At 45.8% G+C, this 15682-nt stretch overlaps 1 protein-coding gene across 4 annotated transcripts in view; it reads right to left on the bottom strand.

The window, feature by feature from the left end:
* The window catches only part of UTRN (utrophin), a 410412-nt gene that overhangs the window by 357739 nt on the left and 36991 nt on the right, over positions 1-15682 (bottom strand). The window contains exon 1 of one of the 4 annotated variants that reach the window (XM_069954242.1): positions 8836-8919. The exons of the other annotated variants lie outside the window; for them this stretch is intronic. Within the exon in view, the coding sequence (XP_069810343.1) occupies positions 8836-8908 (73 nt within the window). The 5' untranslated portion in view covers positions 8909-8919. Of the gene's footprint in view, positions 1-8835; positions 8920-15682 lie in introns of those variants that run through there. 4 annotated transcript variants of the gene reach the window in all.

The following is a 15682-nucleotide window of genomic DNA, read 5'->3' as shown; positions in this document are numbered from 1 at the left end:
AAACGTCCCTAAAACGTAATCTGCGTGAAAATCACAATTTCATGCAGCTTCTATTATTCTAAATGGGGATATTGCAGGAGATAACGTGATGTCTTATGTCATGTAGAGCAGTCACTGTGAGCTCTATAGGTGAGGGGAATATTTATTAGGGTCTGCACCGAGTGGTACACTTTTCATTGGTCAAATCTCGCTCACCAAATAAGCAGAAAGGGGCGTGGCATTGTGCAGGTGGAGGCGTGGCATTATGCAGGAGGAGGCGTGGCATTGTGCAGGTGGAGGCGTGGCCACACCACGCTCTTTGTTTACTACAATTAACGCCAGGATACAGGTAAAGTAGTAGTTAAAGCCTATACCAGCTCAGAGCGTGTAACACTCAATAACTCCAGCAGAACAGGTCTGGGCAGAATTCTAGAACAGAGCATCATAAATCCCCCGGTGACCACAGTATATAGCAGCAGTATATATCAGAGCAGTCTCACATAGCGGCAGTATATATCAGAGCAGTCTCATATAGCAGCAGTATATATCAGAGTAGTCTCATATAGCAGCAGTATATATCAGAGTAGTCTCATATAGCAGCAGTATATATCAGAGTAGTCTCATATAGCGGCAGTATATATCAGAGCAGTCTCATATAGCGGCAGTATATATCAGAGCAGTCTCATATAGCAGCAGTATATATCAGAGCAGTCTCATATAGCAGCAGTATATATCAGAGCAGTCTCATATAGCGGCAGTATATATCAGAGCAGTCTCATATAGCAGCAGTATATATCAGAGCAGTCTCATATAGCGGCAGTATATATCAGAGCAGTCTCATATAGCAGCAGTATATATCAGAGCAGTCTCATATAGCAGCAGTATATATCAGAGCAGTCTCATATAGCAGCAGTATATATCAGAGCAGTCTCATATAGCGGTAGTATATATCAGAGTAGTCTCATATAGCAGCAGTATATATCAGAGCAGTCTCATATAGCGGCAGACATGGTTTCCTGATCCTCTCAGCCTATAAGACATCATGGTCTTCAGGTTCCTGGGGTCTCCGTCCTCCTCCTCTCTCCCACCATACCCCCACCCAGCAGTGTCAGGCCTTATATTAGTGTGTATATGTGCAGAGAGATGTAAGATCCACCTGTATTTTCTAATTGAGTCGGCATGTTGGCCCCGATTTATCCCTTCCAAATAATATGGCCTATGTCTGTCTCTGTATATGCTGGAAGAAATGTACATCATCTATGCGCCTGCCATGTGCATCACATGTAGTGTATACTAAAGAGGTAGTGCAGAAAAAAATTCTTTCAAATCCACTGGTGTCAGATAGTGCCAAAGATTTCTAATTTACTTCTATTAAAAAAAAATCTCCAGGCTTCCAGTACTCATCAGCTGATGTATGTCCTGCAGGAAGTGGTGTATTATTATTTTTTTTGCTCAACTACCCTTTTAAGTCCTTTTCGCACAGTGAAACCTCTATTAGAGGACGACCCAAAATTACAATGAAAACCATTTTTTAAGGTATACACAGGATATCAATATACAAAGAATATAAAATAATAATCTGTGTGGTCTTCTGGCTGATGAGTTTTTGGACAGGTTTTGCTATAAAAGCAGATTGTGTCATCTGAACGGCCGTAAACTGTGCAAACGGTATGACAAGTGGCCTCATTGCCCCTGGTAATAACCTGGACGTTCACAGGAGGAATGTCTATGGGAACAGACTTGTACAATGTCATTATCCAATAGATTCTCACATTCTTCTCATTTCCATAACACTGGGGCCAAACTCCGCCACCCTTACTGGTGTTACATACACAGAGCGCGCTCCACAGCTGTATTCATAGGGAGTCCGGCGGCTCCACTAATGTTCTGCTTAGATTGTGGTTGGAGAGAAACCAACAGGACACTTATCCATGAGGAAAACTAATGAACAAACTCAAACTATATGAAAAAATATAAAGATTCTGGAACCAGTTCTGTAAATTAGTCAATTTGTGTAAGGCATAAAGGTGTGTGGGAATCCAAAGCTACTTCACAGTAATAACATTAAAGGAGTACTCTGGAGAGAAAAAAAATGTTTTCAAGTACTTATCAGCTGCTGTACGTTCTGCAGGAAGTAATGTATTCTCTCCAGTCTGACACAGTGCTCTCTGCTGCCACCTCTGTCCATGTCAGGAACTGTCCAGAGCAGCAGCAAATCCCCATAGAAAAACTCTCCTGCTCTCCAGACTGGAGAGAATACACTACTTCCTGCAGGACATACAGCAGATAAGTACTGGAAGACAAGATTTTATAATAGAAATAAACTACAAATCTCTGTCACTTTCTGCCACTAGTTGACATAAAGAATGTTTTTGCTGAACTACCCCTTAAAAGGTCCTGATACACCTTGTACATTTGTTGGCCGTAACTGCCATTCACGGTGTCTTCGGCCGTCAGTATGCGGTGTATGGGACTCTCCTGATCGATATATAATGTCGGTGGAGATAGAATTCAGGCAAGATGGAAAATCCCCACCCAACCCCTTTATTCTGGGAGAGATAAGCCATAGTCAGAGCTCTCTGGCTGTGGCTTAGCATGCTCAGCCGTGTTACACACTCCTCTGTATGGGGAGGACAGGAATATGGGATCTTTACCCCGTCAGTTATTGAAGGTGTGCCGCCATCTTTAGTCCAACTAAGGTTACAGAGACGAAGTGGGAATAAGATGTTAGATTTAGATAGGAACCTATGGATGTCATGGTGGGTTGAGATCTCCCCTCCTCTATCCACCAATGATCTTTTCATCAATCAAGAGTTCCCACAATAATCTGATAAACTGCACAAACTGGAGATAATATAATAATTTCACTAAAATATCAGAAATGAATCTAATGTCATAGTGAAGGAGATCCAGCTGTTGGGTAGTTTTCTGCCTCCGGAGGGGGTACGGCCGGCGAGTGGCTCCATTCTGCTGCAGCAAACCCTCCCGGCCTCAGAAGTAGAAGGGGAGGTTTATTTTCCAGCAGTACATTCGATCCCTTGGCTCTTGTACAGAGATTTCCCATCAGGGAAGCCAAGATGGGATTGTCCAATCAGATAAGCAGCGCTCACTTTTTACGGCGAGTTTTTTCCAAGTGAGTCAATGTTTCTGAGTGCTCGCAGCTTTTAAAAGGGAAAAGACACATGTTAGAGTAGAGAAAGTAAAAGGGACGCTCCGCTGGATCTCTGTGAGAACAATGGGAGGGCAAACAAAGGTCTACAGAAGTGAGGAGACAAGAGTGACAGGAGGTCACCGATTCTGAGCAGAATGTATCACAAATGATATCTACAATATGTATAACCAGGGGAACAAAGAGTCATAGCAAAGATAGCAAAAGTGACACCACCGCACCCCTAACCACTCGCACAGTAAATTCTCATCTTAAAAGGGGAACTCAAGAGAAAAAACAAACAAACAGGTTTTAACTAAACAGGCGCCAGAAAGTTATACACATTTGCAAATAAATGTATATAAAAGATTAAAGTCTTCCAGCACTTATCAGCTGCTGTATGTCCTGCAGGAAGTGGTGTATTCCCTCCAGTCTGCCACAGTGCTCTCTGCTGCCACCTCTGTCCATGTCAGGAACTGTCCAGAGCAGGAGAGGTTTTCTATGGGGATTTGCTGCTGCTCTGGCAGTTCCTGACATGAACAGAGGTGGCAGCAGAGAGCACCAATTCCTGCAGGACATACACATCAGTGCTTCCTCCAGAGTGCCCCTTTAATAGTGCATTCCCATCATATAACGTCATGGCATATCGCTAGAATATACCATATTATAATAATCAAGGGGGGTCTGACCACGAAACTAAGGTCCCTTTGGCTCTTCTATGCACGGCCGTGATCTCGGACAGAACTACAAAACAGCTCCATTCAGGTGAAGGAGTCTCACAAGTGATCTTGTAAATTTATTCTAAGAATGGGTGACTTGGAACTCCCTAGATCAATAAGTGATGAAATAGCCTACAGATTACTTTCCATGCTAACCTTAGATCCCCTTTATTAGGCTCCATCTCTCCAGGGGCCCTAAGCCGCCTCTTTAGTCCATCTATATAGTACAAGTGAGAGCTGATGACTACACAATGTCATACACAGCAGCTTGTATAAACCATTCCAGTAGTGTAGAATGAAATGAGACACTTGGTCGTCCAAGTGTTTCCAGAGGTGGAATTACAAGGATAGACACTACGACTTGCTACTTATTATGGAGAAACTTCCCTCCATCCTCAGCTCCCTGTGTGCTATAGGGAGATAACAGTAAGATAAAGTTTCCCTTTAAAGTAATTTATTGCATATATAACATCTAAACTATGGAAACTGCACCCGGCCGGGAAACTTGAGGGCAAAACAAAAAATAATTCATTTAATTTAAAGTTTTGGAGTAACTTTCTTTAGCACAGATTACAGACAACTTCTCCTGTATCAAAGCTTTTTAATTTTGTAGGTGTTGAAATATCAGCTAGATTTGGCAAGAGGGAGAGGCGGCAGGTAGAGAGATAGCGATGAATCCGGGGGAGGGATGGATGCCAGAAAAGTTCTCTCCTATTCCTCACCTTAAAGTAGGAGGTTATCATGAGATTCCATTGAAGTGGATAGAAAGGAAATCAGACGAGCGAATGAGAGAACGAGTGGGCTGCACGATGGCGGATACGAGAGGGGCGTTCGGTAATAGGTATCAGGCTCCATAGACAGATTTGCAGGCTATATCAATTACTTCAGTACAGAACTGGGGTACAGTAACGTCCAAGGAAGAACCTCAAGGGTCTTTCTAAAATACACGTCTCTGGATAAGGGCCTGTGGGTGGTCAGCAGACTTCTCCAGGACCGGAAACTGAACTCTGGGCAAGCAGATTTTGTTGCCTAGGGTCCTAGGAGTCGGGCAAGAACACAGACAAGTGCAGTGCCTATATGTGGCCGGGCTGTGAGAACAATCCTTGTATAGGTAGTACAGCCACAGAAACTGACAGCACAGATATGCATATATAGGGGTCTAGAATCTTCATATACTGGGGTCAGTTTCCAGATTGCACAAGCAGTCTATACTTACTTTCTACCTGCTGTGTGACCAGGCATCCCTAAGAGGCACAATTGCATGCACGGCCTGACCTGCACCTGTCTATGACGGGGACAGACACCTACACCTGCTGCTAAGCTCCTGTGAGATCTGGCGCCATACCTCCTCTCTACCCATCAGGCGAGCAGGGGATATGGCCGGCATACACCAGGGGCACAAGGATAGTAAATGTCCCCGTAGATTCTACTTTGGTTTTCCATTGCACTGCATGGCATTGTGACATTGATCTTCTGTTTCCACCATTCCGAGGGTAACAAGTGACACCAGACTTCCTTATGTAATGCATCAGTCTTTCCGGAATCCCCACTCATAATCATATAATTTCCATCTCATATGTTGTTACATGTTGATAAACAGAACATAAGGGAACACAAAGTCACTCGAGCGCCTAATAGGATTTCACACGTCCCTGCTCTCATCTCACACATCTAACCCAAGTACTTAGGGAGTCACTCAGCCAGAACAAGGTACCACGGGAGGACCTCCATTCCCAGGCTAGAACTTCCAAAGACTTTTTACCATGGATTAAAGGGAAAGGGTTCATTAGGCCGGTTCACACTTAAGCCACAGTTCACACCAATGTGAGCCAAGTCTGAAGACTTAAAAAAAGGTAATTAACCTAAAATACTGAATTCCTTCATAATTTCTTGGTCAATATTAATGCTAGTCAACCAATCTCGTCTACAAAGTAATGTGTATTGGGGGAGTCCAGCTGTCCTCAAAATCTAACATATAAAGAATCAACGCCTCCAGCTCCTCCCATAAGACTTGCAGAAATTTTAATGGTTAATGTAAAAACAGACATCGATGGCCATAAAGCAGGGGACTCCAACAGGTTTCAGAGTGTGTGTGTGTGTGTGGTGGTGGTGGGGGGGGGGGGTCACTCCGAAACACATTGGGGTTCTCCATTTTATGGACTTTGATGTCCATTTGTACATGAACTAAAAGTTCCAGCAAGTTTTTTTTATTCTCCTCTGGGAGGTTGAGACGGGGTTTTTCTGCTCATCTCTACTTTGGACCTATCCTCCCGTTCCTACCTGGAGGCTGATCCAAGCATGCAAGTCTGGCCAACCTACCACCATTAGCTTACCAATGGATCCACCCACAGCGGTGATTGGTGCATGCAAATACATAGTCGCCAGAGGCCATAAATCACTATGAGAGGACCAAAACTTTCTATGATCCAAGCGGTAACATTTATTTTTGGGCTAATAGAGAGGTTTGCTGTGAACGCTTACAGTTCTCGTACCACAATGAAGAACTCAGAACGTATTAGAACAACCTCCGGCCACGGAAGACAAACGGCAAAGTGCTTTCTGTTAAGGTAACAATGGACTGCAGATTTTTTTTTAAACACTTCCAAGCCTGTGTATTGTTTTACTGAGAAGAGACCTTGGGAAATGCCAACGTTACACAACCTGCATTCAGACAGTCGCACTTTAAAGTGAACAACAGAAGAACCTCACATGGCATTTCAGTCTAGTGCTCTCAGGTCAAACACTTTCTAGCTGAACTACTATTCACCTATATGAGAGCTACAGCATTTGCGGAGAAGATTTCATTGGCTACGGAAAAAAAAACATTAAAAAAAATAAAAAATAAATAAAAATCGGGAAACAGTTGTCATTGATGAAGGGACGTTTTAAAGCAAATCTGTACCCACCCACAACTAACCTCCCCCAAACCACAGGTACCATTACTTAAGCCCTTTCCCATCATGGGGATTTAGTTGGTCCTGGTGCCACCTTTGGTGTAAAAAAACACACATTTGTAATAGGGAGGAGCAGTGTCAATGAGGCGGAGCCTAAAGCTTCTATGCCCTAGGCCTGAAACGGACACCTCCACTGACATCATCTCAGTCAGGAGATTCAGTGATTTCCGATTGTTTTGGGAGAAATAAGCCGCAGCCAGAGCTCTCTCCCTGCCGCTTACCCCTTACCCCTCCCCCCAAAACACCGTAGCGCTCAGCTACTAACACATTTTTTTTTAAAATCATGCATCTTTTTATTTTAATTTTATCCAGCCAGAAAACATAACTTCTCATATTATAATGATTCCCAATGTCAGAGAGCCGCAGCAATGCCCTGAGCTGCAGTACAGCGGATGGGTAGCGGCAGTACGGCGGATGGGTAGCGGCAGTACGGCGGATGGGTAGCGGCAGTAAAGCAGATGGGTAGCGGCAGTACAACGGATGGGTAGCGGCAGTACAACGGATGGGTAGCGGCAGTACAGCGGATGGGTAGCGGCACTACAGTACTTATCCTGCAGTGTGATAACCGAGACATAAGCACAGCAGTAAATATGAAGCACCCGGTGACATTTGTTATATAGCTTCTCATTATCAGACTTCATGGATAACATTTGCAGAGCTGTCAAAGGCTGCAATAAAAAGACTGCAAAACGTGTGCGGCAGGTGTCACCCGGCAGTGCCCCCCCCCATAAAAAGGGCACGGCACACCAGCATATTGTAGAATTTCATTACAGCAATAACCTGTAGATATCAATCCCTTCTCACATATCAGCGGGATAGAAGCAGATCATGGTGCTGCATATACATAGATCACTATAATAGCTCCAAACTTCCACTTCGTCTCTACTAACTCGGGATGACATTGTGCAGAACACAAAGTCCTAGGACAGCAGCTCCAGTGTAATCAGAACAATGCTAAATTATTATCATATGGACATAATAAATAATTCATATACACCACCAATACAGAAGAAAACCTAACTGTGCAGCATAAGTGGGGGGCTGCCCCTTCCATCCCACAGTGTCATGGTATCTTGTAAGATCTAGGCTCAGGATTAAAGGGAACCTGTCACCTGGCATTGGGGCGCAGAGGCCGTCCGACCCCCCGGTGCAGCCCCAGATACTTACCCTTTGCTGCAAGTACCCCCTCCTGGACTCAGTCCCAGAACGGAGACATCCCTGCTGGCAGCCGTGCGCACATGCTCCAGAGAGGAGTCTGATGCCCATAGAGAATGACGCCTCCAGTCATTCTCTATGGGCATCGGACTCATCTCTGGTAATTAGCATACAACGCGCTCAGCTTCTGCGCCGCAATGTCAGGTGACAGGTTCCCTTCAAAAGGGAAAGAGTCGTCAGTAAAGGACTTATTGTATAAATAAAGTGACACCAGTAGATAGAGGAGACAACAGCAGCTCCCTGTGGAATGACCTCTTCACAGGTCACAGAGCGCTCAGTAATGTCTCACAAGCATCTCAAGAGGACAGAGTGTATATAGTCGTCTATGTCCATTAGTCTTGCAGTAAAGCATGTCACTAAATGCTGTTAACAGCAGCTGAGGCAAGATGGCCGCCCCCATAACAATGTACAAAAAGGGAAATAACCAGCAATTACAGTCAGAAAATAGAAAAAGATTAGAATAAAATAAAAAGTTTTATTATCTGACTCTAATCAGTAACAGAAAACGTAACGGGCACCTTCCCTTTAAGTGAACTTTGTACAAATTCAAGCCAGTACAATTATCGCTTGCGCCTGGTTACATGCATAATGGTGACCACTAAGATTATTCATCCTCCGTCCTAGCCCACCTAGTACCATATAATCACCGGACCCTATACAATATGTCCATCATGCCACCGATGGGAGCCGTTCCCGAGGTTGCTGATAAAAATAAAAGTGAAGGAAAATTTCACATAAAACCTAAAATCTGTTCTTTTCCTACAGATTCTTTTTCCTACATGGAAAAAAGTATCAAACCAACTTGCAAGCGAACATTTACCTGACTTCATGGAGCCGGCTGTGGATCTGAGCTTAGTTTGGAGTAAGATGAGCGGCTTCCCCCTGGTCTGCATGGTGTGCGGCTTCCCCCTGGTTTGTATGGTGTGCGGCCGCCCTCTCAGCTGTATACTCAGTATTAGAGGAAGCGGATACAGAGAAGAGCCGTGCAGGGGGGGGGGGGGGGGCGGGAGACGCATTTCCTATTACAAACGTAAAACTCTGAGAAACAAAACATTTCTCTAGAGGGTCAAAAGGGAAAAAAAAAGGAAAAAAAATAAAAACAAACCAACCAGTCTGTATTCATGTGGGAACCAAATCAACCCTCAACCTTCCAGCCATGTTACATCTACGGACATAATGCTAGAGAGACAACAAACGTCCCCAAAATACGCCAGAGGAGCTTGCCAATAAAAGCAATGGTTTAGTACAGTTACATATATATAGGAAATAAAGCCGAACACACCATCTATCTACTATCTTTCCTTAAAGGGGTACCCCTGAGAAAAAAAAAGTTGTTAAATCAGCTGGTTTAATCAATATAATGAGTTATACGGATTTGTAATTTACCATTTAAAAATCTCCAGTCTTCCAGTACTCATTAGCTGCTGTATGTCCTGCAGGAAGAGGTGTATTCTCTCAAGTCTGACACAGTACTCTCTGCTGCCACCTCTGTCCATGTCAGGAACTGTCCAGAGCAGCAGCAAATCCCTATAGAAAACTTCTCCTGCTCTGGACAGTTCCTGACATGAACAGAGGTGGTAGCAGAGAGCACGGTGTCAGACTGGAGAGAATACACCTCTTCCTGCAGGACATACAGCAGCTGATAAATACTGGAAGACTGGAGATTTTTAAATAGAAGTAAATTACAGATCTCTGGCACTTGTTGGGACTAGTTGATTTGAAAGAATCACATTTTTTGGTAAACTACCACTTTAATCATGTGCCCCTGCTTGGCAGAAGATGAGTTCTGTTATTTTTCCCCGGCAGCTTCCCCCTGGCTCTAGAACAGATAAATTGGCACCACCAAGTATGCATGGGGCTCCATCCTCGTCGAGTGGGATCGGGCTCCATCCTCGTCGAGTGGGATCGGGCTCCATCCTCGTCGAGTGGGATCGGGCTCCATCCTCGTCGAGTGGGATCGGGCTCCATCCTCGTCGAGTGGGATCGGGCTCCATCCTCAGGGACTGGATCGGGCTCCATCCTCAGGGACTGGATCGGGATCGGCCACCATGTAATTATAGCAGTGACGTCCCTTTATGTAAGTGCTTGAGCCTCCCTCATTACGGATGGGCCTGTAAATAAGGCCACAGGTGCATCTCGTCATCCATACCGTTTATTTCGGACACATTTTTTATTGTTTATAATTAGAAGCAGCTGTGGAAATACTAGACGAGCAGTGTGGGAAAGCATGGAGACGAGCGCACACAACACGGCCGGGCACTGAAAGTTTTTAAAGTTTCACCCTGCTGAGGAGGCTTCTCCATGGCTGGATGTGAGAGCGCTGTGCCACCCGCGTCTTAATTCTATGGTCTATAAAGCACAATGACAAGCTCCATCTGTCTGGGAAAGCTCCGCTGCTATCACCGGGTCTGATCGGTTCCTCTGGTCACTATCTGTTGGCCGCGTTCACCGTCCGCTTGGTTCGCGCCGCTGTTGACAGCAGTAATCACATTTTGCACATACCACTGGCTCTATTATTGCCCAACAGCCTCTGGCCGGCCGCCTGGGCCCCTTATTATTCCACGTGTAGCCAGAAGAGAAATGTGGATCAACAGCGCGGGGAAAGCTGCGAGAGCGGGCAAAACACGAACGCAATCCTGACTGACCGAGATGTACAGGGGGACTGGGAATTAAGGAGACTGTAACCGATATAAGAGACATCCAGCAACTCCAAGATATAATAACAGAACTAGGAGAGTGTGATAGCGGAATAGCAATATATTTAAATAAAAAAATCTTTCTATTACTCCTGAATTTCACGCAATACATTGGAGGGAAAACAGACATCATTTTCTTTAAACAATCAATGAGCTTCGGGAATTAAAAAAAAGAAAAGAAAAAAAGACCAAGTTCACCTGTCCCCGTGTTGTGCTGCATGGCCGAGCTCCCATACCCCTACGTCACAAGTGGGTGGAACGTGGCCCGCTCAGCCAATAAGTGACTACAGCGACCAGTCCCCGAGGTAAGAAGACAGCCGGCTGGGGTCCAGGAGCGGGACGTGGGGCTGTGCGGGCACTGGGACGGGTGAATATAACCGCTTTGTTTATGTTCCCCCCATCCCCAGCCCAGAATCATTTTGTGACTGCAGGAAAGGGGACAACTAAGAGATTACAGGGAGACCAACCCCCCCAACCCCCCCAAGGAGTTAACTGTAAAGGTGCTGGTAGAATTCATTGCAGAAAACGCAAGGTGTAAACCAGAATCTGATCAATTAGGACAAGATAGAATCACCCATGTTGACACCAATGAAATGCAAACATAACAACTAGCAAGGTGGTAACTTTTGCCGCAACAGCCATAGCCGGTGGGCAGATGGAGGAACCCCGGGGTTTATAAGGTAGAGTCCTGACAATGTCTCTCGCATTTAGAGGTAGACGGCTACAGTCAGCTTCAGTACATATTATACAAGCAGAGGTCACGGGGTCACGTTCCGTCAGCCGGATGAATGACGCTGCTTGGCAGCCTGGCTGGAATCTTTATCAGGTTAGCGGTTTTATTACTTACAGTTGTAGATCACCATTTGATTTCAAGACAAAGTGCAGGGAAAACGTTCAATGAACGATCGCAATTAAATTAGAAAGTAATCTAAAACATGTGCGACCGTCCTGAAGGTTCGTTCCATTCACGCAAAATCCACTCTAATACAATCTGTGAGCTGAGTGCTGGAATTACGAGCTGAAGAGCGGCTCCTATCACCTACAGGAAACGCAGAGACCGCGGTTGCGCCAGGGGAAATTTTTACATTATTTTAAATTGATTAAATTTAAGATGCAATGGAATAATAGATTTGTTAGAGAGGTGACCGTACCCTGGACAGCTGGCACTGACGATAGGCCGGTCACCATGGCGGCTCGGGCTGGTCCAGAAGTGGTTAAATCAATTACACGCACCAGAGAAACGATGGCCGTAATAGTGACTGGGCCGTTTTCCAATAATGTCTGTTTTTCCTATATAAATTGCAGCCATCCAAACAGATGGAGTTAATTTTGCCAAAATAATTATTTTTCATTTGTAATTATGAACATACTGACAGTCCGCACCCTAGAGGAACACATTAAAGTTTAAAGGAGAAGTCCGGCAAAATTTTTTATTGAAATACTGTATTGCCCTACAAAAGTTATACAAATCACCAATATACACTTATTACGGGAAATACTTATAAAGTGTTTTTTCCCTGCTCTTACTACTGCATCAAGGCTTCACTTTCTGGCTAACATGGTGATGTCACTTCCTGGCTAACATGGTGATGTCACTTCCTGGCTAACATGGTGATGTCACAACCCAACTCCCAGAGCTGTGCGGGCTGTGGCTGCTGGAGAGGATGATGGCAGGGGGACACAGGGCACTGGAGAGACACTGAGCATCCCTCTGCCATCATCCTCTCCAGCAGCCACAGCCCGCACAGCTCTGGGAGTTGGGTTGTGACATCACCATGTTAGCCAGGAAGTGACATCACCATGTTAGCCAGGAAGTGACATCACCATGTTAGCCAGGAAGTGACATCACCATGTTAGCCAGGAAGTGACATCACCATGTTAGCCAGGAAGTGACATCACCATGTTAGCCAGGAAGTGAAGACTTGATGCAGTAATAAGTGCAGGGAAAAAGCACTGTATAAGCATTTCCCGTATGTCCTGCCGGAAGTGGTGTATTCTTTCCAGTCTGACACAGTGCTCTCTGCTGCCACCTCTGTCCATGTCAGGAACTGTCCTGAGCAGGAGAGGTTTTCTATGGGAATTTGCTGCTGCTCTGGACAGTTCCTGACATGGACAGAGGTGGCAGCAGAGAGCCCTGTGTCAGACTGGACAAAATACACCACTTCCTGCAGGACATACAGCAGCTGATAAGCACTGGAAGGCTGGAGATTTTTAAATAGAAGTAAATTACAAATCTATATAACTTTCTGACAGCAGTTGATTTGAATTTTTTTTTTGCTAGAGTACCCCTTTAAAGGACTTATCTAGGACTGGGCATTCCTGCTCATATAAGCATGCACACAGAGATAGAGGTCACTAGCTGATTAAGCCCGCCCACTGGACTCCTAACCCTAGAAAAAGTAGAGAGAATCAGACTGTGTCCTTTAATAGAATCAGGTCACACACAATGTGGCCGACTCATTTGGCATTGCCCCTGTGTTAGAGAGATGTAAGCCCGGGGGGGGTATAAGAATTTTCCTGCAAGGTGAATATCTGGCAGTTTTCTCCTGTAACGTCTTCTCCCAGGTGTCCAGCGTGGACAGATGTGTCCCATATAGACGCGCCCCGATGCATCACATTACCCTTCAGCATTTATGTTAGGTTTTACATTGTGTCGGAATAATTCTCTTTTCGGCCAGACACCCCTGGGGGGGTCTAGTGTTTCTCAAGCCTGGGTGGGGGGAGAGAATTTCATTCATTTAGTCTATTTCTAGGAACAAAAGGAATCAAACAAACAATAGAGGCGAGCAGTGGGGGGGGGGTCTTAGTAATGAGATGCAGGACAGAAATGGGTCACTGGATAAAAAGCAGATTTCTTTAAAATACAAGTTAGAAATATTCCCGTGTTTCATAATAATGAGCCGACGCAAATAGCCGGAGGCATCGCATATAAGTCAGCCCCATTATAGACAGTAATGCAGCCCAGTAACGCAGGAGTCCACTGACAGCCGGGCGCAGAGATGCAGGACAGTCAGTAATTGCACAAAACCTAAGGAAGAAGAAATCCAGGACACCAGGGATGGGGACGTCCAGGAAATCCAGGACACAGGGAGGAGAACGTCCAGGAAATCCAGGACGCCAGGGACGAGGACACCCAGGAAATCCAGGACACAGGGAGGAGAACGTCCAGGAAATCCAGGACGCCAGGGACGAGGACACCCAGGAAATCCAGGACACAGGGAGGAGAACGTCCAGGAAATCCAGGACGCCAGGGACGAGGACACCCAGGAAATCCAGGACGCCAGGGACGAGGACACCCAGGAAATCCAGGACGCCAGGGACGAGGACACCCAGGAAATCCAGGACGCCAGGGACGAGGACACCCAGGAAATCCAGGACGCCAGGGACGAGGACACCCAGGAAATCCAGGACGCTAGGGACGAGGACACCCAGGAAATCCAGGACACAGGGAGGAGAACGTCCAGGAAATCCAGGACACAGGGACGAGGACACCCAGGAAATCCAGGACGCTAGGGACGAGGACACCCGGGAAATCCAGGACGCTAGGGACGAGGACACCCGGGAAATCCAGGACGCAGGGACGAGAACGTCCAGGAAATCCAGGACGCAGGGACGAGAACGTCCAGGAAATCCAGGACGCAGGGACGAGAACGTCCAGGAAATCCAGGACGCAGGGACGAGAACGTCCAGGAAATCCAGGACGCAGGGACGAGGACGTCCAGGAAATCCAGGACACAGGGCGGAGAACGTCCATGAAATCCAGGACACAGGGACAAGGACATCCAGGAAATCCTGGACACAGGGACAAGGACATCCAGGAAATCCTGGACACAGGGAGGAGAACGTCCAGGAAATCCAGGACACAGGGACGAGGACACCCAAGAAATCCAGGATGCAGGGTGGCTGAAGAAGTTGGAAGCCTGGAAAACATGGAGACATCCATAGGCCATAGACTGTATCTAAGTTCTCCAGAACTCCCGAGGGCTGCAGCCAACATCTTTACCCCCAGGAACCACCAGGCACACTCGGGTTCGGCACTCCTTAAAATTACATCTCTGTAGAAGGTTCCTAAAATGTTCACTATAAAAGTCTATGAATCCATCCTGTACCTGAGTATGCTACACACTGGCCCACAGTGAAAACAGACTAGACAGTCTGTAAATGTAGCGAATCTGTCGCACCTAAAAACCTGTCTATTCTTTGGGGGGCAAAGTTTTCACCATCTATTACTTGGCTTGAAGTCCGAAAGAATTTTCACCCAGATTCAGGTGCATTTTTGTGCAAAGTAGACCACGCCCCATTCTGTGTAAACTCCGCCCCTTTTTGTACCAAGTGTCTGAAAGTGGTGGAAAAGTGTGTAACATGCAGAATAAGGCTAGGTTCACACTGCGTTTTCAGCATCCGTTTAACGCATGCGTTTTTTGCAAAAAGCGCATGAAAAACGGATTGCAAAAAACGGATTCATTTGTGTGCATCCGTTTTTCCATTGACTTCCGTTATAAAAAAAAACGGATCCGTTTTTTTTGGCGGACCAAAAAACTTTGCCGACCCTATTTTTCTGGACGTTAAAAAAAACGGATCCGTTAAACGGATGCTGAAAACGCAGTGTGAACCTAGCCTAAATGTGAAGAAAAGTCCCGTGCGCTGTGGCAGAGACCCATTAGTAAATCTGGGCCATTATTTTTTTTTATTTCATATGTTCAAAAGATCAAAGGAAAGAAGCCGGTAAGCGGAGATGGCGCACAAGCATTGTTTGTAGAGAAGAATAGATCCACGCTGAATGGGTGTACCATATGCTCACACGTAGAGAGCCTCAGGCAGTGAAGTACAGAACAGCAGAAACTCAATGTGCTGCCGGAACAAGCCGCTATCTCCCTGTGTAACAGGCCCACTGATCAGTCAGCGCCGGCCAATCGTATCATTCTGATGGGTCAAAAGAAAATTTAGATTTTAGGCCGAACATGGCGCTGT

Source organism: Dendropsophus ebraccatus, chromosome 15 (assembly GCF_027789765.1).
Source record: "Dendropsophus ebraccatus isolate aDenEbr1 chromosome 15, aDenEbr1.pat, whole genome shotgun sequence".
Taxonomy (NCBI): Eukaryota; Metazoa; Chordata; class Amphibia; order Anura; family Hylidae; genus Dendropsophus; species Dendropsophus ebraccatus.
The sequence above is the reverse complement of the archived record's forward strand: the minus strand, read 5'-3'. Positions and strand labels throughout refer to the sequence as shown.